The sequence below is a fragment of the Mobula birostris genome, chromosome 10 (genome assembly GCF_030028105.1).
Source record: "Mobula birostris isolate sMobBir1 chromosome 10, sMobBir1.hap1, whole genome shotgun sequence".
NCBI classification, from domain to species: domain Eukaryota; kingdom Metazoa; phylum Chordata; class Chondrichthyes; order Myliobatiformes; family Myliobatidae; genus Mobula; species Mobula birostris.
This window is the reverse complement of record NC_092379.1, coordinates 29,333,917-29,359,360: the sequence shown is the minus strand read 5'-3', so window position 1 is coordinate 29,359,360 and position 25,444 is coordinate 29,333,917. Positions and strand designations below refer to the sequence as shown.

Below are 25,444 nucleotides of genomic sequence, written 5' to 3'. Positions count from 1 at the left end.
CTGTGTGTGACCGTGTACGTGTTGCTGTGTCTGCAGACTATCGCGTGTGCCTCTGTGTCTAAGCACGAGTCAGCCTCCGTCCGTGTGCAAGTCCATTCTCGTCACCCTGTGCTGACGTTCCCACATTCTCCCTGTGACCCCGTGTAACGCAACCAAGTTCCCCACGCCAGGCGCTCCCGTTCCTTCTGAAATTCCACTCCCCGGATTCTCTGTCCTCCTGCATGTCAGCACACTCCCTCCTCTTTCAGCTGCACGCTGTGGGTGGGAGCAATACGCAGTGACTAATCAAACCACCAGCCGCACCCCTCTGGGGCGAAGAACCATATACCCCAGCGGTGGAGGGGGGTAGCACAGGGACGGGATATATCGCTGGGTTTGGAGTGGGACCCACCTTCAGTGCCCGATCCCAGGAACAGGTGGCCAGCCGCTTCCCGTCGGGAGACACGGCACATCCCGAAATCCGATCAGAGTGGGCCTCGAGCAGCAGCAACCTGCAGGAGAGCCAAAGGTGGGGGGAGGGGTTTGTGAAATAGCTGAATAAATGGAGGGAAGAGATTCCTGTGCCAAAGCTGAGCTTGCACAGCAAATGGAGGTGGGCAGGGGTGTTGAGGGGTGGGGAGGGAAGCGGGGTGGGGATGGTGAAGGGCAAGGGGTTACAGTTAGGGATGTGGTGGGGGGGAAGGGTATTGAGAGAGTGAGGGGGTCAGGAAGAGAGAGGGGGTTTGTGGGGAGGGGGGGTTCGGCAGGAGAGTGACAGGAGGGGGGGGGAGTATGGCTGGGAAGAGTACAGGCCTAGTTGGGGAGGGAGGGCAATACAGGGGTGTTTTGGATTCCGTCGGGAGGGGTGAGCGGGTCAAGGTCGGAGGATTGAGCGGGTCAAGGTCAGAGGGGTGAGCGGGTCAAGGTCAGAGGATTGAGCGGGTCAAGGTCAGAGGGGTGAGCGGGTCAAGGTCAGAGGGGTCTGAGATGGAGGGGTGGAGGAAGGTGCTGGACGGTGGGCGGAGGAAGGTGGTGCTGGGTGGGGAAAGGACTGAGGAGGGGAGACGATCCCAGTTGGGGAAAGGGCAGAGAATGAAAGATGATCCCAGACGAAGAGAGGAGGAGGTGGTGGAGAGGATCCTGTACGGAGAAGATGGGACAGGGAGCGAGGTGGGAGGGGTTTGTGATGGGTCAACAGTACCTTCACCTACCTGCAGCCTTGGCTGAGGTCCCACACCTCGACCTTCCCATCGAAAGAGGTGGTGCAAAGCGTGCCCTCGCTCAGGAAGGCGCAGCACGAGACCCCATCACCCTCGCTGACCAGCGACTGCACCTCCTGTGTGGACGAAGGAAGCACGGGGAGGGTGGAGAGAGAACAGAGGGACTGAACTGACACATCACGGCCTGCTCGGCAAACGCTCTGCCGGAAAGCACAAGGAACTGCAGAGAGTGCGGGCACAGCTCAACATCTGGATACCAGACTGTCTGCACTTCTCACTGTCTGAGCAAAGCAGCCGACTTCAGTGGCCACTTCACTAGGTACACCTGTCGTTAGTGCAAATATTTAATCTGCCATAAATGTATGCAGACATGGTCAAGAGGCTCACTTGCTGTTCAGACCAACCATTAGATCACATTTCTCCCACATTCTGATGACTTTGACCATGGAATGATTGTTTGGTGCCAGATGGGGTGGTTTGAGTATCTCAGTAACTGCTGATTTCCTGGGATTTTCATGCACAATAGTCTCAAGAGTTTACAGAAAATGTTGCGAGGAACAAAAACATTCCAGTGATCCGCAGTTCTGTGAGTGAAAATGCCTTGTCAAAGAGACAGGTCAGAGGGGAACGGCTAGACTGGTGCAAGGTGACATTAACTCAAAAAACAATGCATTAAAACAGCGGCGTGCAGAAAGGCTTCTCTGAAAGTACAACATATCGAACCTTGAAGTGGATGGGCTACAGCAGCGGAAAAGCATAAACACCCAGCAGCTACTTTATTCGGTTCCCCCAGTAATAACAATAACAAGTCCCTTCCAATATTTGCAGAAAACAGGTAACATTTCAATTCCGGTTCCCACTCCAGCACTGACATGCCTGATCCTGGACTGCTCTACTGTCAAGCTCAGGAAACGCAGGTTAGAACTACAGCTCACATTCCTTCCTGGCTGTCTCCAACCGGACGGCAGCAACATCGATTCCTCTGACTACCAGTCACCCCTCCCTCTGTTCCCCATGCATTCTGCCTTACCCTCATTCCTCCTCCTCCTCTTTCTGCTGTCCTCATGACCAGCCATCACACACACACCATCCTCCTCTGGTTCCCCACCCCTTCCCTTTATTCCATTGTCCACTGTCTTCTTCTGTCAGGCTCCTCTCTCAGCCTGTTGTCCCTTCCACCCGTCACCCGCCAGCTTTTCAATCATTCCCTTCCGATCCCCCTCTCAACAGACTCACACACCGACCTCTCCCTCAGCTGGTCTCATACTCCAACCTCCTCCCCTCACCCAGACTCACCCCCTACCTCCCCTCTCACCCAGACTCACCCCCTACATCTCCCTCACCCAGACTCACCCCCTACCTCCCCTCTCACCCAGACTCACCCCCTACCTCCCCTCTCACCCAGACTCACCCCCTATATCCCCCTCACCCAGACTCACCCCCTACGTCCCCTCACCCAGACTCAACCCCTACCTCCCCCTCACCCAGACTCAACCCCTACCTCCCCCTCACCCAGACTCAACCCCTACCTCCCCCTCACCCAGACTCAACCCCTACCTCCCCCTCACCCAGACTCACCCCCGACCTCCCCCTCACCCAGACTCACCCCCGACCTCCCCCTCACCCAGACTCACCCCCTACCTCCCCCTCACCCAGACTCACCCCCTACCTCCCCCTCACCCAAACTCACCCCCTACCTCACACAGACTCAACCCCTACCTCCCCTTCACCCAGACTCACCCCCTACCTTCCCTCTCACCCAGACTCACCCCCTACCTCCCCCTCACTCAGACTCACCCCCTTCGTCCCCTCACCCAGACTCACCCCCTACCTCCCCTCTCACCCAGACTCACCCGCTACCTCCCCCTCACTCAGACTCACCCGTTACCTCCCCCTCACCCAGACTCACCCCCTACGTCCCCTCACCCAGACTCAACCCCTACCTCCCCCTCACCCAGACTCACTGCCGACCTCCCCCTCACCCAGACTCACCCCCTACCTCCCCCTCACCCAGACTCACCCAGACTCAACCCCTACCTCCCCTTCACCCAGACTCACCCCCTACCTCACCCAGACTCACCCCCTACCTCCCCTCTCACCCAGACTCACCCCCTACCTCCCCCTCACTCAGGCTCACCCCCTACGTCCCCTCACCCAGACTCAACCCCTACCTCCCCCCACCCAGACTCACCCCCAACCTCCCCCTCACCCAGACTCACCCCCAACCTCCCCCTCACCCAAACTCACCCCCCACCTTACCCAGACTCACCCCCTACCTCCCCCTCACCCAGACTCACCCCCTACCTCCACCTTCACCCAGACTCACCTCCCACCTCCCCCTCAGCCAGACTCACCCGCTACCTCCCCCTCACCCAGACTCAGCCCCTACCTCCCAATCACCCGGACTCACTCCCTACCTTCCCTTCTCCCCTGGATTCACTTAACCCCATCTGCTCACTTCGATCCATGCATTACCTGTTCTCTGACATTCCTCTGCCTCCTCCTACCTCTGACCTGCTGAGTTGCTCCGGCATTTTGTGTGTGTGTGTGTGTGTGTTCTGTGTGCGTGGTGTGTATGTGTGTGTGTGTGTGTGTGTGTGTGTGTGTGTGTGTGTGTGTGTGTGTGTGTGCGCATGCGCGCAGAAAATGTGCACCGTTGTAATTCCCCTTGCCTCTGCCACACTTGTCACATCACTGTCTGTGCTGAGGCCACTGGAGGCCCGTGTTTCATTGCAGCTGGAACCCCAGTGTACCCGCGCAGGTGACAGTAAACTCAGCTCGATCACAAAAGCCCTCCCACTTGCCTACTTACTCCCACCCCCTACACGCGGGTTGCAGGGAGGGTTGGAAGGGAGTGGTCTGGAGGAGGACGGGTAGGTGGAGGGAGTGCCCTGCCCGCACCAACCCACCTGGCCACTCTCCAGGTCCAGGAGGTGGAGGGATCTGTGCCTGGTGCCCACCACTGCCTGCTTGCCGGTAGCCGAGACGCCGACACAATCCGGTATGGATGGCACCTTCATCACCCTGCTGGGGGACACGGAAGCGACGGGGCGAGTTATGCGTTAGGCCAGCATCACCTCCCTGCCCACCCCTTGGAACATCTCCAAGCTTCTCTTTGGATCTTCACCTCTCTACACCCCTCCTCCCCACCAGCTGAGCCCCATAAGGTCGAGTGGTGAAGGGTGGTTTCCAGACACCAGTGGTGTATGTGCGTCGGAGATCCCAGGCACCTGTTGCCCTGTGACTGATCTTTGCAGATGCTGGGATGGGGATGCTGCTGACTCAGATTCTGGTTGTGGGACAGGGATCGGTGGTGCAGCCAATTATCAGTTGCATCCATCAGCCCTCTGCCCTCTCGGGGCAGGGGGAGGTAGATGGGGAGAACCTAAAGCCCCCAAGGCCTCACTAGGAAGGGACCCCATCTGCCCACGACTCCACTCTAACCCCACTGTGAGCCTTCAGGCTGGTTCGCCAAGAAACCAACACAGAGCAGAGGGTCGTCCCTCCAGTTCCAAATGACCTGAGGAGTTGTGGACAGCTCAGAAGATGGCCAAAGGATTTGGCGAGACATTGATTAGTTACAAAATCAGATGGAGGAGGGAGCAAATCTGAGGGGGACCTTCTTCAGCCAGAGAGGGGTGAGGCCCCGGGACACAGGAGAGAGAGGGGTGAGACCCCGGGATACAGGAGAGAGAGAGAGGTGAGACCCCGGGACACAGGAGAGAGCGGGGGTGAGACCCCGGGACACAGGAGAGACAGGGGTGAGACCCCGGGACACAGGAGAGAGCGGGGGTGAGACCCCGGGACACAGGAGAGAGAGAGGGGTGAGACCCCGGGACACAGGAGAGAGCGGGGGTGAGACCCCGGGACACAGGAGAGAGAGGGGTGAGACCCCGGGACACAGGAGAGAGAGAGGGGTGAGACCCCGGGACACAGGAGAGAGAGGGGTGAGACCCCGGGACACAGGAGAGAGAGAGGGGTGAGACCCCGGGACACAGGAGAGAGAGAGGGGTGAGACCCCGGGACACAGGAGAGAGCGGGGGTGAGACCCCGGGACACAGGAGAGAGAGGGGTGAGACCCCGGGACACAGGAGAGAGAGAGGGGTGAGACCCCGGGACACAGGAGAGAGCAGGGGTGAGACCCCGGGACACAGGAGAGACAGGGGTGAGACCCCGGGACACAGGAGAGAGCGGGGGTGAGACCCCGGGACACAGGAGAGAGAGGGGTGAGACCCCGGGACACAGGAGAGAGACAGGGGTGAGACCGCGGGACACAGGAGAGAGTGGGGGTGAGACCCCGGGACACAGGAGAGAGAGGGGTGAGACCCCGGGACACAGGAGAGAGAGAGAGGTGAGACCCTGGGACACAGGAGAGAGCGGGGGTGAGACCCCGGGACACAGGAGAGAGCGGGGGTGAGACCCCGGGACACAGGAGAGAGAGAGGGGTGAGACCCCGGGACACAGGAGAGACAGGGGTGAGACCCCGGGACACAGGAGAGACAGGGGTGAGACCCCGGGACACAGGAGAGAGACAGGGGTGAGACCCCGGGACACAGGAGAGACAGGGGTGAGACCCCGGGACACAGGAGAGAGCGGGGGTGAGACCCCGGGACACAGGAGAGCGGGGGTGAGACCCCGGGACACAGGAGAGAGGGAGCTGGGAGGGCGTTGACTAACTGTCTGGACATTCAGGTACAGACGGCGTCAGGACAGACTGCACTTGGTCGCCTCTCCCAAACTGTTAATGTAGATCATGAAGCACTGTGAGCCCAGCGCTGACCCCTGTGGCTCCTAGCTCACCACTGACTGAAACAACATTTATCCCAAATCACTACTGGTTAACTAATCCTCCATTCGTACATTACCCCAAACTCCATACTTCCTTATCTTTTGGATAAGTCTTTCATGTACACCAAATGCCTTCTGGAAATTTAACATCCACCTGCTCCCTTCTATCCACTGTGGCTCATTCTATCCAGAAAGAACTCCAGAAGTTTGTCCAACAGGACTTCCCATGTCTGTGTCTGCCCAATTTCTACCCAGATTCTTGAGTCCCAGCCCAGGTTTAAACCCTCCCCCTGTTCTGCCTCCCGTTCCCCCATCCTACCCAGGACAGAGTGCTCACCGAGCCTCGCACGGGGCTGGCTGCGGCCGGTTGACCCAGCAGATGAGGCGGAAGTCCAGTGGGGTGAGCCAGCGTTCCGGGCTGGTCCCGAGCAGATTCCGGGCCTGGCGCTCCACCAGAGAGCCCTCCTCCTGATTCAGTGCCTGCTGCCAGAAGAGGAGGGGATAGCGGGACAGGAGGGCTGAGTTGGCAGCCACAAAATCCTGGCAAGTTCTGACGTCTGACGGGTTGGGGGAGTCACCAGACGGCTCCACCTCTGTGGCCCCCTCTCCAGCTGAGCCTGGGGGGTGGGGAAGGGAGGGAGAAAGGGTAATTACCATCACAAGAGGCCGCGGGGTCAAGATCGCGCAGCAGGGTTTGGAAGGGAGGTCATGCCACAGAGAAACGAGGGCAAGGATCAGAGGTCAGGGCACGGAGAAGCAAGGGTCGGAGAGAAAGAGAGAGCTGAGGTTGGAAATCACGCCAGGGGCATGTGGGGCGTGGGACCAGGGTCATAGTTTGAGCTGAGCGTGCAGGGGGCGAGAGGGTGTGGGACTAAGGTCGCAGTTTGAGCAGAGGGGAAGGGCGTGGGTGAGAGGTCCCGCTGTCGAAAGGCGACGCAAGGATTAGAAGTTGAGGGTTAGCGGTAAAGCTGAAGCGAGGCTGAGGGTCGGAGGTCATGGTGTGGGGAGCGTGATGCAAGGGTCAGGGTTCAGAACTCTCACCACAGCGAGCGAAGGCAGCTCCCAGCTGGGGCAACATCCCAAGGCGCAGGTGGAGCCAGGAGAACCGGAGGTCGGATAGGAGGGAGGAGAGGAGGACGTGTTGTCCTGATCCCACCTGGAATGAGAGGGAGAGGTGGCAGGGTGAGGGAGAGAGGGGAGACGGGGGGAGGTGGGGAGAGGGGAGACGGGGGGAGGTGGGGAGAGGGGAGACGGGGAGGTGGGGAGGCGGGAGACGGGGAGGTGGGGAGGCGGGAGACGGGGAGACAGGGAGGTGGGGAGGCAGGAGACGGGGAGGTGGGGAGAGGGGAGATGGGGGAGGTGGGGAGAGGGGAGACGGGGAGGTGGGGAGAGGGGAGACGGGGGAGGTGGGGAGAGGAGAGACGGGGAGGTGGGGAGAGGAGAGACAGGGGAGGTGGGGAGAGGAAAGATGGGGGAGGTGGGGAGAGGGGATAGGGCATACAGTAAAGGAGGTGGAGAGGTGAGGTGGAAGGGGAAGCAAGATAAAACTCACCCTATTGCAGAAATTTTCAGTTGAATCTTCCACCCATTGCTAACAACACCAACCCCACCCCACACAGACAATGTCCTGTCCCACAGTGCCTGACCCCCACAATCAAACATGGATTCCACAGCTGGGCACCAGCTTTGCGGTTCCCTCCATCCCCTCCTTTTGGTTCCTTCCCTTCCACCGTCCAGCAGCACGCACAGACACGCACCAGCACAGCCAAGGGCGTGCACAGATCGCACACATACACACACACTCAAAATCCACACACAGGCACACACTCGCACACAGAGACACGCACGCTCGGACCCAGCCCCGCGGGAGGGCGAGGGAGGTGCCCAGTACCAGATGAAGCGGTAGGTCAGCCAGGGCCTCGGGGTCGCAGTCGGTGAAGTTCCTGTCCCCAGCTGGATCAGTCAGTCTCCACAAGTGGGCTGTGGACAAGTGAAAGATGAGGTAACATCACCTACGCCCGACACTGACAGAAAGTGGGAGGAAGTGGGGACGGAGCAGTGGGACAGCGGAGGGGGGAGGAATGGGACTGCGATGGAGGGTGGGAGGGTTGAGTAGTGGGAGAGGGGGCACGAGGGCTCAGGACGGGGAGGGAGAGGGGGAGGGTGAGGATGAGGCCACGGGACAGGGAGGTGGGGAACGAGGCTGTGGGATGGGGAGGGGGAGGGTGAGGCACGAGGCTGCGGGACAAGGGGAGGGGGTGGGTGGGGACGAGGCTGTGGGACTGGGAGAGGCAGGATGGGCATGAGGCCGCGGGAACAGGAGGGGGAGGGTGGGGGACAAGGCCATGGGAATGGGAGGGGGAGGGTGGGCACGAGGCCGCGGGACGAGGGGAGGGTGAGACAACTGCACCAGTCCCTTAGGGAGCGGTTGACAAGGGGGAGCTCTCCCATACCCACCGGCCAGTAGCAGGTGAGAGAGCCGGGCCCTGTCCCCCTCCCGGAGGTATCGCTGCTCCACGACTCCCTGCAGCAACGATCCGGACAGACGGAGACGGGAACCAGAGCTGGCAGCCAATCCCCACACTCCACTCACACTAAAGGTGGGTGGGGAGGGAGGTAGAGTCGACAAAGGAGAATGGGGGGGGTGGTGAGAGAGAGTGATATGGGTAGGGGATAGAGAGAAAGAAGAGGAGGAAAGATGGGGCGAGACGGGGGTCAGGGGAGAGTGGGGATGAGGGATTGCAGAGGGTGGGGAAAAAAGGAGAGTGGTAGTGGATGGGGAGAACAGTGATAAAAATTAGCAGATGCAAAATACACCCCTGTACCTCCGTTTCACAAATTACCTCTCCTCGAAATCTACCAACTGTTCTTCCTCAACTTCCTCTGCCCGTATCTGCTCCCCACCCCACACCCCTGGCCATCTCCCCACGCAGCATGGAAATTGGGACTTCAGCCCATCGTGCTGATACTGACCAGTAGGGCACTCCCTCTCCGCCACCCTTATCTCCCCATTCCCTCACTCATCTCCTCTCTCGCCCCTCCCCCCACTCCCGAGAGCACCCCCCCCTCGACCCTCATTCACCCCTCCCTCTAAGGGTTGAGGGAAGCCTGAGGAAGGCAGCGAGGGACCCTGAAGGAGAACGGGATCATCGGACTTACGCAGCCAACCCTCGCAGCAGACGGGCAAAGGTTGCCATGGCGATGGGTCGTCTGGGAGCCAGCGTCTCCTGCATCACCTCCTCCCATCTCGGGGAGGCCCCTCCCTTGCACAGGCTCCTGTGGGTGCAGAGGGTGGAATAGAGGTCGCCCTCACGCAGGCCTGTCATGGGCAGGGTGGGGTCGGGGGGTGGGGTGGGGAAGAAATCAGGAAATTAGTTACCGCCAGCAAAGTTGCCAGGATTCGGGGCTTCAACCCGTGTCTGACCCTGTCCCTGTTGTCCCTGGGGGCTGGTGACAGGACAGGCCAGAGGGAGCCTTACCCTGTCCCTGGGAGTGTGTGATGGGACAGGGTGGGAGCCTCACCTCGTGTCTGACCCTGCCCCATTTTTTTAAAATACAAAATATCTTTATTACAAATTCAGTGCTATATATACAAACCAGTGACTAACACAATTACTACACTACAAATAGACAATACACACTAAACTAAAATGTTCCCGTCTCTGTCAATGACGGCAATAGCCCCCCGCAGAGCCCAATAGTCCCGGAACGCCTCTATGGTCACCACGGACTGCGTGTGTTCCCTCTCAATATTTACCCGGGCACGAACATACCCCCTAAACATGGCCAGGCAATTTGCCCGGGCAGATCCTCCTGCCACCCATTTCCAAGACCTACGGATGGCTGACTTCGCCAGCCCCAGGAAGGTGACAAGGACATCCCTCATCCCTCCGTGCCCCCCTCCTTACTGGATGGATCAATAGGGTGGGGCTAAAATGCAACCAGAAGGCGAGAAGCAGCCCACGCAGATACGCTGAAAGGGACTGCAGCCTCACACACTCCATGTACAGGGGGTACGTGGTCTCTTCTAGACCACAGAACTGGCATGCGGCTGGGAGATCCCTGTACATACTAAAGAACTTATTGCAGGGCACCGCTCTATGCAGCAGCCTCCACCCCAGATCCCCCAGGTGCATGGGAAGAACCCCCTCGTAAAGGGACTTCCATTGGGGAACTCCTCACCTCCAGGTGGAAAGACCGACCGCCATGGTGCGTTGGGACGGTGGACAAGGGCAAGGAAGTGGAGGGTGTGGATCAGCAGCCCATAAAGGTACCTCCTACCTGCATCCCTGAATGGGATTGTGGGTGTCGAGGAGAGACGGCTCAAGTTGTGTGGACTCGGCTCTCGGAGAAGATTGCGGGGCCTGGGCCTGACAAGCAGCTCAGCCCGAGTCGTTCCACACACCTGAGCCGTACCGACATCCGTTGAGACAGGGCAAGAGTCGGCCAGGACTCCACCCTCTGCCAGAGGATGGGATTCCCGGCCTGAGGCAACCATGTTCCAGACTCTCAGTGGGTCCTGATAGAAGCCGGGCAGCCTCCGCAGAGCAGCACGGCTGACGCCCGCCAGTGGAGGCTGCATCTCATCATGAAGACAGCAGCCCTTCCAGAGGAAGAAAGTCGCCAACACGTGCCACCTGGGAGGGTGCTCGGCGTATAGGAATCTCTGCAGAGTCCTGAGGCAGAGAGCCACCAGTCGCATACGTACACACACCAGTGACTGTCTGCCCTCTCCCACTGGGAGACTCAAGGCTGCTGCGGAGACCCAGTGTTTCCAGTTACCCCAGAAGTCCACTAATTTCCTTTGCATTCTCCTGACAATGGTTGCGCCAAGGTGACCATCCGGTACCACAACATGGAGGCCACCAGCTGGTTTATGACCACCAGCCTGCCTCGATAGGAAACCACCCTGAGAGGGCTCAGCTGGGCCATGACTTTTGTCTCCAGGTCCTGCCAGTTCGCCAGCCAGGTCTCCCCAGAAGGACTCAGGTAGACTCCCAGATAGAGGAGATGCTTAGTACTCCACTTAAAACTCTCATCTTCACCTGCCACTGACCCACTAACGGTCTGGAACAGTTTGCCGAGTTGATCCTAGCAGAGGACGCTGCCGAGAAAACTTCTTAACCCTCGCGCATCCTCCGCAGGGGGAGTGTGTGATGGTTCAGTGTGGAGATAGCCTCACCCTGTGTCTGACCCTGTCCCTGGGAGTGTGTGACGGGACGGTGTGGAGGGAGCCTCACCCTGTCCCTTTTTTTTTTTTTTTTTTTTTTTTTTTTTAACAAAATTCTTTATTACAAATGTCGGTGCTATACAATATTTACAAACCCAGTGAATAACACATTTACTACACTACAAACAGACAATACATGTTAAACCAATATATTGCCATCCTCGTCAATGATGGCATTTACACCCCGCGGAGCCCAACGGTCCCGGAACATCTCGACGGTCGCCGTGGACTGCGCGTATTCCTTTTCAATGCTCACCCGGGCTCGAACATACCCCCTAAACATAGCCAGGCAGTCCGCCCGGGGAGAACCTCCTGCCACCCTTTTCCAGGAGCCACGGATGGCAATTTTCGCCAGCCCCAGGAGCAAGTTGACAAGGACATCCTCATCCCTCTGTGCCCCCCTCCTTACTGGATGACCATATATGAATAGGGTGGGACTGAAATGCAACCAGAAGGCGAGAAGCAGCCCACGCAAATACGCGAAAAGGGGCTGCAGCCTCACACACTCCACGTACATATGGTACATGGTCTCCTCCAGCCCGCAGAAGTGACACGCGGCTGGGAGATCCGTGTACAAACTAAAGAACTTATTGCAGGGCACCGCTTTATGCAGCACCCTCCAGCCGAGATCCCCAAGGTGCATGGGAAGGACTCCCTTGTAGAGGGACTTCCACTGGGGACCCCCCTCACCTCCAGGTGGAAAGACCGACCGCCATGGCGTGTCGGGACGGTGGACAAATGCTAGGAAGTGGAGGGTGTGGAGCAGCAGCCCATAAAGGTACCTCCTGCCTGCATCCCTAAATGGGATTGTGGGTGTTGATGAAAGACGGCTCAAGTTGTGTGGATTCGTCTCTCGGGTAAGGCTGCGGGGCCTGGGCCCGACGAGCAGCTCAGCCCGAGTCGTTCCACACACCTGAGCCGCACTGACATCCGTTGAGACAGGGCAAGGGTCGGCCAGGACCCCGCCCTCTGCCAGAGGAGGGGATTCCCGGCCTGAGGCAACCATGTTCCAGACTCTCAGTAGGTCCTGATAGAAGCCGGGCAGCCTCTGCAAAGCAGCACGGCTGACGCCCGCCGGTGGTAGCTGCATATCTTCGGCAAGACAGCAGCCCCTCCGGAGGAAGAAAGTCGCCAACACGTGCCACCTGGGAGGGTGCTCGGCGTACAGGAATCTCTGCAGCGTCCTGAGGCGGAGAGCCGCCAGTCGTGTGCGTACACACACCAGCGACTGTCCGCCCTCTCCTTCTGGGAGACTCAGAACCGCTGCAGAGACCCAGTGCTTCCTGTTTCCCCAGAAGAAGTCCACTAGCTTCCTCTGCATTCTTGCGACAAAAGGGGCAGGGGGGGCCAAGGTGACCATCCGGTACCACAACATGGAGGCCACCAGCTGGTTTATGACCACCACCCTGCCTCGATAGGAAAGCACCCTGAGAAGGCCTGACCAGCGCCCTAGCCGGGCCATGACCTTTGTCTCCAGGTCCTGCCAGTTCGCCAGCCAGGTCTCCCCAGAAGGACTCAGGTAGACTCCCAGATAGAGAAGACGTCTGGTGCTCCACTCAAAAGCTCTCATCTCCTCCGGCAGGGAGTCCACCTGCCACTGGCCTACTAAGAGTCCGGAACATTTCGCCCAGTTGATCCTGGCGGAGGATGCCGCCGAGAAAACATCTTGGCACTCGCGCATCCTCCGCAGGTCACAGGGGTCTGTCATCATGAGGAGTACGTCATCGGCGTAGGCCGAGAGGACGACCCCCATGTCCGGTTCGCGCAGAACCAGACCTGTCAGCCTTCGCCGAAGAAGGCCGAGGAATGGCTCGACACAGATCGCATACAGTTGACCGGACATGGGGCACCCTTGACGCACTCCTCTTCGGAAGTGGATAGGTCCTGTCAATGATCCATTAATTTTAACTAGGCACTCTGCGGCAGAGTACAGGAGCCGAACTCGGGCCACAAAGTGTGGTCCGAGCCCAAAAGCCTGCAGGGTGCCCACCAGGAAACTGTGGTCCACCCGGTCAAAAGCCTTCTCCTGGTCAAGAGAAAGAAACGCTGCCGGGGTCCCAGTCTCCTGGAGTAGGTGGATCAGGTCCCGTACTAGGTGGACATTGTCCTGGATGGAGCGGCCCGGGACTGTATAAGATTGGTCAGGATGGACCACCTGTCCAATTACCGAACCCAGATGGTTGGCCATTGCCCGGGCGAAGATCTTGTAGTCCACGCACAAGAGGGAGACCGGCCGCCAGTTCTTTAGCAGGCGGAGGTCTCCCTTCTTGGGCAGTAGGACCACAACAGCTCTCCGCCATGAGAGGGGCATTTCTCCAGTGGCTAGGCTCTCCCCTAGGACAAGGCTGTAATCATCCCCCAGGACATCCCAAAAAGCCTGATAAAACTCAACACTCAGTCCATCCAAACCAGGGGACTTGCCCCTCCGGAGTTGCCGAAGGGCAGTGGACAGCTCCTCCCGAGTCAGGGGGGCATCCAGACGCACAGCGTCCTCTGGGCTGACCTTCGGCAAATCCTCCCAGACCTCATTACACGCCTCCGCATTTGACGGATCAGGCGAGAATAAGGACCGATAGAATGAACGGACCTCGTTGTTAATTCCATCAGGGTCCGTGATGGAGGAGCCATCGGCAGCCAGCAGCTCCACTAGCTGCTTTTGAACTCCCCGCCACCTTTCCAACGAGTAGAAGAAGGGTGAGCCACGGTCCAAATCCTGCAGCATTTGGATCCGTGACCTCACGTACGCACCTCAGGACTGCTGGAGCTGCAGGTTCCTTAGTGCGTCCTTCTTCTCCTGGTATTCCTGCCACAGCTGCTGGTCTCCAGCGGTCGGACCGAGGCGGGACTCCAGGTCAAGCAACGCTCTCTCAAGCCGCTCAACTTCAGAGCTCCGCCTCTTTGTCGACCCCCTAGTGTACTCCCGACATAAAAACCGGATGTGGGCTTTGTCCACATCCCACCATAGCCGTAGGGAGCAGAAATCTCTCCGCCTCTCCTTCCAGGAGACCCAGAAAGCTCGGAACGAATCCCGGAATCGGCTGTCCTCCAGCAGCCGGTTGTTAAAATGCCAATACCCGGATCCCACCCGAGGGTGTAGTGGAATAAATTCCATCCACACAAGGTGATGATCCGAGCACGACACCGGCCGCATGGAGGACGCCGACACGCGGGAGACGTAGGCCCGAGAGATGTAAATGCGGTCTATCCTGGAACCTCCTTCTCTAGACCTTCTCGAGAAGGCGCTAGAGTTGGGGTGAAGATTCCGCCAGCTGTCCACCAAGTCAAAGGAGCCGACTAGCTCCTTTAACTTTTTTGCCGATGCTGGGTCGCGTTGGAGGCCCGAACGGTCCTCCGCCTCGAGGGTACAATTGAAATCTCCCCCGAGGATAACGCAGTCCCCAGGATCGATGGAGCTCAGCAGGGTGGACAGCTGGCAGAATAGGCGCGTCTGCATCACACCGCGCCTGGGAGCATACACATTGATAAAAAGCAATGGTACGCCATCCAGGCGCACAACCAGGTGGAGCAGACGGCCGGGCACAACGTCCTGGACTCTTTCAATTACTGGCTGGAAGGTCGGGGCCACCAGGATCGCCACCCCGCTAGAAATGGAGCTGAGGTGGCTCATGTAGACCCCGCCCCGCCACTCCAGGAGCCAAGCAGACTCGTCCCCAGGGATGGTATGGGTTTCCTGCAGGAAACTCACCGTATACCGCCCATCCCTGAGGGCTGAGAGATTGTTATGCCTGCGAAGAGGACCCCTGCTGCCGTTTACGTTGAGACTAGCTATGGTAAGCTTCATGGCGGGAGCACACTAGGGCTCAGCAGCTGTGCCCATTTCGGTGAGAGCGGAGGCGTCCTCCACCACACTGTCCGGAAAGAAAGCAAGGTTACTTTTTGCCTTCCGGGCTCGAGCGGTACCAGCGACACCCTGTGACCCACCATCCCCTGTAGGAGCGAGGCTGCTTCTCCCTCTAATGTCCCTTACTAGGTCATCTAGGAAGGATTTTAGTTGCCGTCTGTCGTTCCCCGCCACCGCATTCCTCTTTCCCTTTCCCTTTCGTCCGAGGATGACTCGCAGGGACCTCACCAGCCTCGGCATGCTGGGCCAGCGTAGCGAGGCTAGTTGAGGCCGGTGCTTGGCACCCTCAGAGGTAAGAATAAAATGCTTAATTTCCTCTACAGGTATCAATGGGGACTTCTCAGGAGGGGTGAGGATGTCCATTATTTCACTATCGAAAGAGTCCCCCTCCAACCCGTCACTGCAGACAGAATCCCCATCGGCCTCCCCGCATGTTCCAAAAGATGGCTGCGCTTGTGACCCATACCGCGCAGCGGGCACCTCGCTCTTACCTGCCCGCTCCACCGTCGCATCAGCCTCATCCACATTTGCGACAGTGGAGGGACAATCCCCAGGGACTCCCTGCAAGTCATTAATTGCTGGGGTCGACGTGCACAGAAAAACGCCCTCCCCAGGGGGCAGGCATAGAGGGGAACCCGGCACCTTTGGTCCAAGGGATTCACAAGCAGCCTGGTGCTGAGAATGAGAGAGCTTTGTCTCGTCTCCTCTTACATTATTCGGTACACTGGCCTCCAGAGAGGCGCTGACTTGTAGGTCCTCGGTGGAGGCCTCCAGGGCTGCCTCATTTGTGCAAACAGGGCTATCACAAGCTATTTGCACAACCACACCATCTTCCCCAGGACTGGTGGCTACATCTGGGGACTCAGGTTTAGAACCAACCCCTACCCGGATTCCCACCCCTTCCTGGGACTCCTCCGCATCTACATCCCCTGCCCTCTTGCGGGAACGTTCCCTTCTCCTCTTCACACCGGAGGAGCACACAGGTGCAGGCTTCACCGATGGGGCGGCGCTCTCTGTTTCCATCGCCCCATCTGCTAGCGCACCTCCCCGAGCCCCACGCTCCACTTCAGGCGAAATGGGCGTGAGCTCTGCAGCCTCAAAGGCCCGCTTCTTACTGTGTTTGGATTTCCCCTTTGCCTTCTTACTCCGCACAGACTCCACCCCGTCCCCCACCCGAACCACAGGGAGAGGAGCAGGGACCGACCCAACCGTAGGAGTAGGGGTAGGGGTAGGGGCAGGGGCAGGGTGAGGGGCTGGGGCAGGATTACGGGCGGGGGCAGGGTCAGATGCAGGCGCAGATGCACGTGCAGGAGTAGGATCAGGGGCAGAGGTAGCTGGGGCACTGGTGCCCGAAATGGGCTCCCTCGGGTTCCGGCCGGCAGGACAGTCCCTCCGAAAGTGCCCCACCCCCCTGCACGCATGGCACCGCGGGCGCTCGGAGCTCCAGTACACCTGATAATCCACTCCCTCGTGCCGGACAGTAAACCGGCCCTCAACATCGTCCTCCCTTTCCAGCTGCATGAATACCTGACGCCGGAAAGAGATTACGGTGCGGAGGGTGCGTCTCTTAAATTTGTGTCGGATGGCAGTGATCTCCGACCTTACTTGCCCTAAACGGGCCAGTGGGGGTAGCAAGTCCTCATTTGGAATGAAAGGCTTAACATGCCCAAGCACGATACGTTGCGTGGGGGCCGTCACCAGCTCCATAGGTAAAAAGATGTTGTCTACCGTGACTCCCCTGCTTAGGGCCCGGTGCACTAGCTCTTCATTCACCAGATAAAACACCGCCTTTCCAAACTCCTTCTCGGTGGCCAGAATACCACCTTTCCCAACAAGGTCCTCCATTGCCTCCGTACACTTTTCTAGTGTCATTCCAGGGCGCAAAATACATTGCACCCCACGTTCCACCTTCACCGACCGAAAAAGGGCGTTGTCCGAGGCCGGGGAGGCAGCCGCCCTTGCATAACTCCCCGAAGGCCCGCGACTCCCTGGAGACCGGTCCGGCATGCTGGCGCTCTTTCCAGTCCGAGAATCCTACAGCGGTGCCGGTTAGAAGTCCTGGAACGAGTCGGATAACTGGCCGGGAAAGTTTGCAGTCGACAGTTCTTCGCTGGCTCGACGCCAGGAAAGGCTCCGTCGGACTTGCAGAGACCCAGGCCGGGAGAGGCCGAAACGTCCTTCCAGATGCTCCGGCACCGACACCGGACGAAAATCAGGAAAACAATGGAGGAGGAACGTTGCCCCGCTGTCAATGGGGGGGAACGACGGCGTTTGCCTCCGGTTTTGGAGCGAACCGGCTTCCTGGCGAGTTGCCAGCGGCCGCAGCTGGGAGCTACGCAGTTAGCAGCCGCCGACAAACCCAGCCCAAACCGGCAGTAAAACTGCACACCGAGTTTCCACACCAGCGCCGTCACTCACTCGGTTGTCCAAGAGACTTTTAGAGCCACCTCCAAAGTATTCCACGAACTTTATCCAGTAGTTTTGCCTCGATTTCTCCCAGCTCAGTCAGCACAGCTCCTCTCTGTGTCTGACCCCGGGAGTGGAGGGAGCCTCACCCTGTGTCTGACCCTGTCCCTGGGAGTGTGTGACGGGACGGTGTGGAGGGAGCCTCACCCTGTGTCTGACCCTGTCTCTGGGAGTGTGTGACGGGACGGTGTGGAGGGAGCCTCACCCTGTGTCTGACCCTGTCCCTGGGAGTGTGTGACGGGACGGTGTGGAGGTAGGACGTTGTTGATGGAGCCTCACTCTATGGCTGACCCTGTCCCTGGGAGCCTGACGGTATGGTGTGAAGGAATCCTTAAGCCATGTAAGGTGCCCAGGAGGACTGGAATGGCACTCAACCCCCGCCCCCTCATTCCGTAGCCATTTACCTCTCTTGCTGACGCTGAGAGTGCAGAAGGCGAAGGTCATTGTCTCTGCTCCAAATTCCTGCTCCAGTCTCCCCAGCACCCACTGCAGCATCTGGCGCAGGGTTGAGGGCATTGCACGGATCCTCTCCGAGACCTGCAGGAGGAGGTAACAGAGAGGGGTTGTTGAGGGAAAGCTCTTTTTTTCCTCCAGTCCTGATGAAGCATCTCGGCTCAAAACGTTGACCGTTTATAATTTTCCACTGAAGCTGCCTGGCCTGCTGAGTTCCTCCAGAACTTTGTGTGTGTTGCTCGGGTTTCCAGCATCTGCAGATTTTCTCTTTTTTGTGGTGGGAGGAATCCGTGGACTTGGCATCAGAGGCGAGAAGCAAAGGGGTGAGCCACGGGACGGCCGGGCAGGAGATTTGCGCAGCCATGTGTTGTGGGTGCGACAGGCCGGGCATTAGCTGGTGGGGGGGGGGGCAATACGCCCAGCATGTGGGGAGGAGTTTGGGGGGGCGGAGAAAAGGAGGTCAGAGGGTCGTGCCTACATCCTCACCTTCTCGAAGACCCCAAATGTGCGGAGCTCCTCTGCGGCCATCTTGAGGTAGAGGGGCTGGTGCGACTCCCTCTTCGCCACCAGCAGCCTCATCTGCAAGGGGCACAGGATTCAACTGACGCTAGTGTCACACACACACCTCCCTCCTCCCCGCCCCTCCCTCCCACCACCCAGTTTCCATGGCGATCGCAGAGCAAGCCCCCAGCACCCTCAGTCTGTCACGAAGGTTCGGAGAGCGGGAATCTAAACTTTGATTTGGCCACACTTATGCCGTTCTGGAGACCCTGCTGCAGGACAAAGTGGAGGGTCCTTGGGCGGGGAGCACGTGGAAACAATCAGTACAGTGGGGGATTTCTGGGAATGGTGGGGCCCTGCAGAGAACATACTGTTTCATAGACACTAATAATAACATTTCAAATTTTAATGTGCTCACTTGATGTTTGCATTTTGTGTACTTTGTGTGAATAAACTTTTGTGCTTTTGCAAAAATAGTGGGACGAAAAGGAGGCTTTGGAGAGGGTGCAGAAGGAGTTCATCAGCATGAAGGGAGAGCATGAGGTACAGGGAGAGGCTGGATGGAGTTTGGGATGTTTTCTTTGGACCGCTGAAGACTGAGGGGAGACCTGATTGACGTTTATAAAAAGTACGAGAGGTCTAGATAGGATAAGGAAGAGTCTTTTCCCTCCCAGGATGGAAAGGTCACATGCTGGAGTGCTTAGACTGAAAATCAGGAAGGGGAATGTTTAAATGGAGATGCGCAGAGAAAAGTTTTTTTTCACACCGAGAATGGGGGTGGGGGGTCCCAGGAATGGTGGTGGACAATGAGGTTTAGCAGGTTCTTAGACAGACAGGGAATGGAGGGATAGGGAACCCATGCAGGCAAATGGGATCATGGACAGCACAGAGAGGGTGGGCCCCAGGGAGCAGAGCACCCTCTCCTTGCTGGCATTCCCTCTCTCCCTGCTGCCACGCCACCCTCCCACACCACGCTCCTTGGCACTCCTCTGGCGCCCCCTCCTGCTATGCTTCCTCCTCCCTCCTTGCAGGCATTCCCTCCCTCACTGCTGCCTCTCCTCTCATTCGTCCGCCATTCTTTGGTGCCTCTTCCAGTTACATCCCCTCCCTCCTCGCCAGCATTCCACCCCCTCCTGTCACCACTCGGCTGCCTTCTCCCCCCCAACCCCACCACTCCAGCTATACTCTCCCCCCCTCCCCCCGCACCCCACCGAGCCCCTCTGTCCCTGCTGCCCCTCACTGCACACTGCCACCCCCACACATCCCAGCCCTCAGACGTCTCCTCTCGCACGCGTCACCTGGTTGTTGAAGGGCGTCTCCTCCAGACGCTTGCCGTACTGAGCCAACCGCGAGCGCACAACCTGTGCCCTGTCCAGCGGCTCCAGCGGCCCGAGGCCAAAGGTCAGCACCTGCCCGCGCTTGTCCAGGGTCCGATGGAGGTCGGACCCTTCGGTCACCGACAGCACCAGGGTCACTCCCTGCGGGGGTGAGGAGACAGAGAGAGTGGCAGGTGGGACACTCAGATAGGGACAGGAGGGCAAAGGGCAAGAGCGGGGGTGGGGAGGAGGCGAGGAGGCGAAAGAGAGCAAAGGACACACAGCGAGAGGTGGAAAGTGGTGCACGACAGAGAGGGAATTTGGGAGAGGTGAGGCACACCAGTGAGGGGGAAAGGGTGTGAAATGTAGGAGCGAGGGGAGGGCGAAGGGGCTGGAGCGGGATCGAGGGAGGGGCGGAGGGGCTGGAGCGGCAGCGAGGGGGGGCGGAGGGGCTGGAGTGGGAGCAAAGGAGGGGCGAAGGGGTTGGAGCGGGATTGGGGGGGCAGAGGGTCTGAAACGGGATCCAGGGGGGATCATAGGGGGAGTGGGAGCAGGAAGAGAGTGGGGTGGACGGATACAAACAGGAGTCGGGGTGGAAGTGGGGATCGTGCCACCTACCTGGGGGACAGGCTCGGGTATCCAGTCAGAGGAAGGGGAGCCCCCAGGCCCCAGTAGCTGGTCTGCACCGTCCACCAGGAGGACGAGCCGGCGGCGGGAACTGGTGCGGTTGGACAGCAGGCTGTGGAAGAGTTGCACCAGGGACCTGAGGGGAGAAACAGCAAGTGCCCTCGTCAGCCCAACACAGACCTCGTAGGTGTGTGGGGGGGTACTCAGGGGACTGGCAGCAAGCACAGAGTCAGAAACTCCTGCTGTTTCCAGCTCAGCGCTGTATTCATTGTCTCTGTTCTGTGAGCCTCACATGATTTCATGTACATGATTCTGTCTCTCCATGCACGTGTCTGTGATTGCCTGTGCACCCATATCTGTGCATCTGTCCGTCCACCCCTGCGTCTGCATCCGTTTGCCTGCCTACATCTGTGTGTGAGCTGAGAAGGGATCTGGACTGCACAGCCGGGACGGACTCCTCAGCCTAACGTGTCCGTGCGGGCCACAACCCCAAGATAATTACTCACTTTGGGAGGTCAAATGTAAGGAGGGGTTTGCACTGTTCACACCGGGACCCTTCGTGTCAGTGTAGAGGGACCTTCGGGGACAAATCCACAGCTCCCTCAGAGTCAATGGGGTGGTAAAGGTGGCACAAGGCAGGCTTGCCCTGACCAGTCAGGTTCTGAGTTCGAAAGCCAGGAAGTTACGTTGCGGCTTTATAAAACTCTGGTCAGGCCAACAGAAGAGAGACCGAGCTGCCAGGAGTTCACAACGGACAAATAACATTTATTGTGTTTCCTGGTAGATACCTTTCTGTAACTATTGGTAGTTATCTTTTTGCTAATTATTATAAGTTTGATTTTTGATGCACTTCATGAGCAACTCCAGCCACTTTTTCCCTTGGCCGTAACCCAGTGGGGCAAGTTTTCTTTCAACTCAGAGTGATGGGTGTCTGGAACGCGTTGCCGGTGTAGGTGGTAGAGGCAAACATAACAGGGGCATTTAAGAGGCTCAGACATTCACATCAATGTATGGGGAGTGGAAGAATTCCCACCGAGTGTGGGCAGAAGGGACCGATTTAATTGGCCGTCACTAGCTTGGTTATACTGGCACAGCATCGTGGGATAAAGGGTCTGTTTCTGTGTTACAATGTCTCTCTGCATCATCGTTACTTCCCGAGCAGCTGAGATCCTTGCCCCGGACCCCAGTGCCTGTGGCTCCTTAGGTGAACAGAGACCTTCCCCCCGCCAACCCACCGAAGCAGTGGCTATGCCCCACTCCTGTCTCACCTGTGGGTCTGAGGAATGTCCCGGTCCGAGTGTGGGTCCAGCTGCTGGCAGACACGCTGGAGGAAGGCGGTGCCGCTCTGCGCCCCCTCGCCAGCCGCGGTGAAGTGGTAGAGGAGGCTGCGCTGCGCTGGGACGTCTGACGGCTCGGAGGGGGAGAGCTGGTTGACGAGTCCGGCCTGAGGTTCGGAGAGAGAGAGAGGGAGGGGAGGGCAGGTGAGTGTCCATCAGGGACAGCCAGAACAATAGGAGGCTGGCTGGTCGGGGTTTGCGATCCAGTTCCCACACCCCCTTGCTCTCCGTAAATAGATACCAGCCCCCCTCCCACCGCTCCTCAGAAGGTAGACCCACCCCATCACCTCGCCACCGTTCCAGGGTCCGTTCTGGTAAAACAGACCCAACACCACCAGGCTCAGGACATGCCGCCTTCTCATTGTTACCATCCGAATGAGGTACAGAAGCCCAAGACACACATTCAGCGATTCAGGAACAGCCTCTGCCATCCAATTTCTAAACGAACATTGAACCCATGAACACTACCGTATTACTTTATTTCTGAATTTTTGAACTACTTATTGTAACTTAACTATTACTTAATGTAATTCAGTTTTGTTTTCACTATATTTATCCATCATGCATTCTGTTGTACTGCCACAGCAAAGGCAACAAATTTCGCAACACATGCCGGTGATATTAAACCTGATTCTGATTCTGAGCTGCTTCCTGTCAGCCATCAGGGTCCTGGAAACGAGCCGCACAAGCCCAGCCCGTCCTCTGCAATGGGACCCCGCGGGCCCACCTCTTGCACTGCCGCAGGCTTGTTCCTAACTGCACTTTCTCTCTGCACAGTCTTTCGTTTCTCTCCGCACTGACTTGGTACAGCAACTGCTCTGTCCACAAAACCACAAGAAAGTGCAGGGAGTGGACACAGCTCAGCACATCACTCAAACTAGCCTCCCTACATGGGCTTCTTACTGCCCTGGTAAAGCATTATCAAGACCACACTCAACCCAGAATTCTCTCTTCTCCGAGAAGAATCAAAAGCCTGAAAGTCCAACTTGGAATCACAACCTGGTATGGAAGTTGTCCTCTCCAAGACTGGAAGAAGCTGCAGAAGACCGTGAACACGGCGCAGCACATCACACAAACCAATCTTCCGTCCGTGGACTCACTTTACACCGCACGCTGTCGGAGCAGTGCTGCCAGGATAAGCAAGGACACGACCCACCCAGCCAACAGACTTTTCGTCCCTCTTCCCTCTGGGAGAAGGCTCAGGAGCTTGAAGACTCATACGGTCAGATTTGGGAACAGCTTCTTTCCAACTGTGATAAGACTGCTGAACGGATCCTGACTCAGATCTGGGCCGTACCCTCCAAATATCCGGACCTGCATATCGGTTTTTTTTGCACTACCTTGCTTTCCATTTTTCTACTTATGATTTATAATTTAAATTTTTAATATTTACTATTGATTTGTAATCCAGGGAGCAGGAAGCGCAGAATCAAATATCGCTATGATGATTGTACGTTCTGGTATCAATTGTTTGGCGACCATAAAGTATACTACTCCATACCACCAGGTCAAGGACAGCTTCTGCAGCTGTTATCAGACACCTGGATGGCTCCATAGTGTGATAAGATGGACTCTTGACCTCACAATCTACCTTGTTGCGAGCCTACACCTGCTCTGTAGCTTTTACACTTTACACATTGAGTACAACTCAATGCACTCTGCAATGGACTTCAGAAAAGGTAAGACAAGGGAACACACACCAGTCCTCAAAGAGGGATCAGAAGTGGAGCGAGCGAGCGATTTCAGGTTCCTGGGTGTCAATATCTCTGAGGACCTAACGTGGACCCAATGTAATGATGCAGCTATAAAGCAGGCAAGACAGTGGCTATATTTCATGAGGATTTGGAGCAGATTTGGTATGTTATGAAAAGCACTTGCAAGTTTCTACAGATGTACTGTGAGAGCATTCTGACTGGCTGATTCACTGGGGGAGGGGGGCAGTGCTACTGCACAGAATTGAATAAAGCTGCAGAGAGTTGTACAATTAGCCAGCTCCATCATGGGAACCAGTCTCCACAGCATCCAGATCACCTTCGAGGAGTGGTACTTCAGAAAGGACTTCATTAAGGACGTCCTCACAGTGAGGTAGTGTTCATGGATGCAATGTCCATTCAGAAATCAGATGGCAGAGGGGAAGAAGCTGTTCCTAAATGGTTGAGTGTGTACCTTCAGGCTTCTGTACCTCCTTCTTGATGGTAGTAATGAGAAGAGGGCATGTCCTGGGTAGAGGAGGGTCTTGGCCCAAAACGTCAACTGTACTTTTTTTCCATAGATGCTGTCTGGTCTACTCAGTTCCTCCAGCATCTTGTGTGTGTAACACTACCTCACTACTCCTTTTGAATTGTTTTTTATTCCCACTACTTATTTAATTCAACAATTTTTAACAAATTTCACGACATATGCTGGTGATATTAAACCTGATTCTGATCTGTGTGAACAGTATTTCACTGTATCTCAATACATATGACAATAATAAGCCAATAATTCCAATTCTGTGTGCTGTCTTATAATCTGTAGCTACGTGCTCTTGACCCGCTGAAAGCAAGTTTTTTATTGTACCTGTACCTCACTGTACTGGAACACAAGACAAAAAACTCTACATGACCCGAGTACACACTCAGTCTGCTTGATCTGTCCTAACAAGACAATTCCACACTCCACCCACCTGGTCGTAAGAATGATTCTTGTAAACCATGCACTTTCCTTGCTGCCAGGAGATGCAGGGCACTGATGTCCACACCACCAGGTTCAGGAACAAGTACTTCCCAAACTCAAAGACAGCTTTTCTCCTACAGTTATCAGACTTTGGAGAGGTCCCCTTACTTTGCAGAGAGACATTGATAGGATGCAGAAGTGGGCTGAGAAGTGGCAGATGGAGTTCAACCCAGAGAAGTGTGAGGTGGTACACTTTGGAAGGACAAACTCCAAGGCAGAGTACAAAGTAAATGACAGGATACTTGGTAGTGTGGAGGAGCAGAGGGATCTGGGGGTACATGTCCACAGATCCCTGAAAGTTGCCTCACAGGTGGATAGGATAGTTGAGAAAGCTTATGGGGTGTTAGCTTTCATAAGTCAAGGGATAGAGTTTAAGAGTCACGATGTAATGATGCAGCTCTGTAAAACTCTGGTTAGGCCACACTTGGAGTACTGTACTGTGTCCAGTTCTGGTCGCCTCACTATAGGAAGGATGTGGAAGCATTGGAAAGGGTGCAGAGGAGATTTACCAGGATGCTGCCTGGTTTAGAGAGTATGCATTACGATCAGAGATTAAGGGAGCTAGGGCTTTACTCTTTGGAGAGGAGGAGGATGAGAGGAGACATGATAGAGGTGTACAAGATATTAAGAGGAATAGATAGAGTGGATAGCCAGCGCCTCTTCCCCAGGGCACCACTGCTCAATACAAGAGGACATGGCTTTAAGGTAAGGGGTGGGAAGTTCAAGGGGGATATTAGAGGAAGGTTTTTTACTCAGAGAGTGCTTGGTGCGTGGAATGCACTGCCTGAGTCAGTGGTGGAGGCAGATACACTGGTGAAGTTTAAGAGACTACTAGACAGGTATATGGTGGAATTTAAGGTGGGGTCTTATATGGGAGGTAGGGTTTGAGGGTCGGCATGACATTGTGGGCCGAAGTGCCTGTACTGTGCTGTACTATTCTATGTTCTATG

At 56.9% G+C, this 25,444-nt stretch overlaps 1 protein-coding gene across 7 annotated transcripts in view; it reads right to left on the bottom strand.

The window, feature by feature from the left end:
* Positions 1 to 25,444, bottom strand: part of tep1 (telomerase-associated protein 1) — a 123,772-nt gene that overhangs the window by 29,194 nt on the left and 69,134 nt on the right. For 6 of the 7 annotated variants that reach the window (XM_072270085.1, XM_072270079.1, XM_072270083.1 and 3 more), the window contains exons 24-36: positions 21,711 to 21,886; positions 20,434 to 20,578; positions 19,798 to 19,977; positions 18,485 to 18,577; positions 17,950 to 18,082; positions 9,147 to 9,306; positions 8,445 to 8,581; positions 7,879 to 7,967; positions 7,029 to 7,143; positions 6,325 to 6,604; positions 4,109 to 4,226; positions 1,191 to 1,315; positions 392 to 491 (exon numbers count right to left, since the gene is read on the bottom strand). In XM_072270085.1, the coding sequence (XP_072126186.1) occupies positions 392 to 491; positions 1,191 to 1,315; positions 4,109 to 4,226; positions 6,325 to 6,604; positions 7,029 to 7,143; positions 7,879 to 7,967; positions 8,445 to 8,581; positions 9,147 to 9,306; positions 17,950 to 18,082; positions 18,485 to 18,577; positions 19,798 to 19,977; positions 20,434 to 20,578; positions 21,711 to 21,886 (1,851 nt within the window). The remainder of the gene's footprint in view (positions 1 to 391; positions 492 to 1,190; positions 1,316 to 4,108; positions 4,227 to 6,324; positions 6,605 to 7,028; positions 7,144 to 7,878; positions 7,968 to 8,444; positions 8,582 to 9,146; positions 9,307 to 17,949; positions 18,083 to 18,484; positions 18,578 to 19,797; positions 19,978 to 20,433; positions 20,579 to 21,710; positions 21,887 to 25,444) is intronic. The other variant, XM_072270084.1, reaches the window with a different exon arrangement.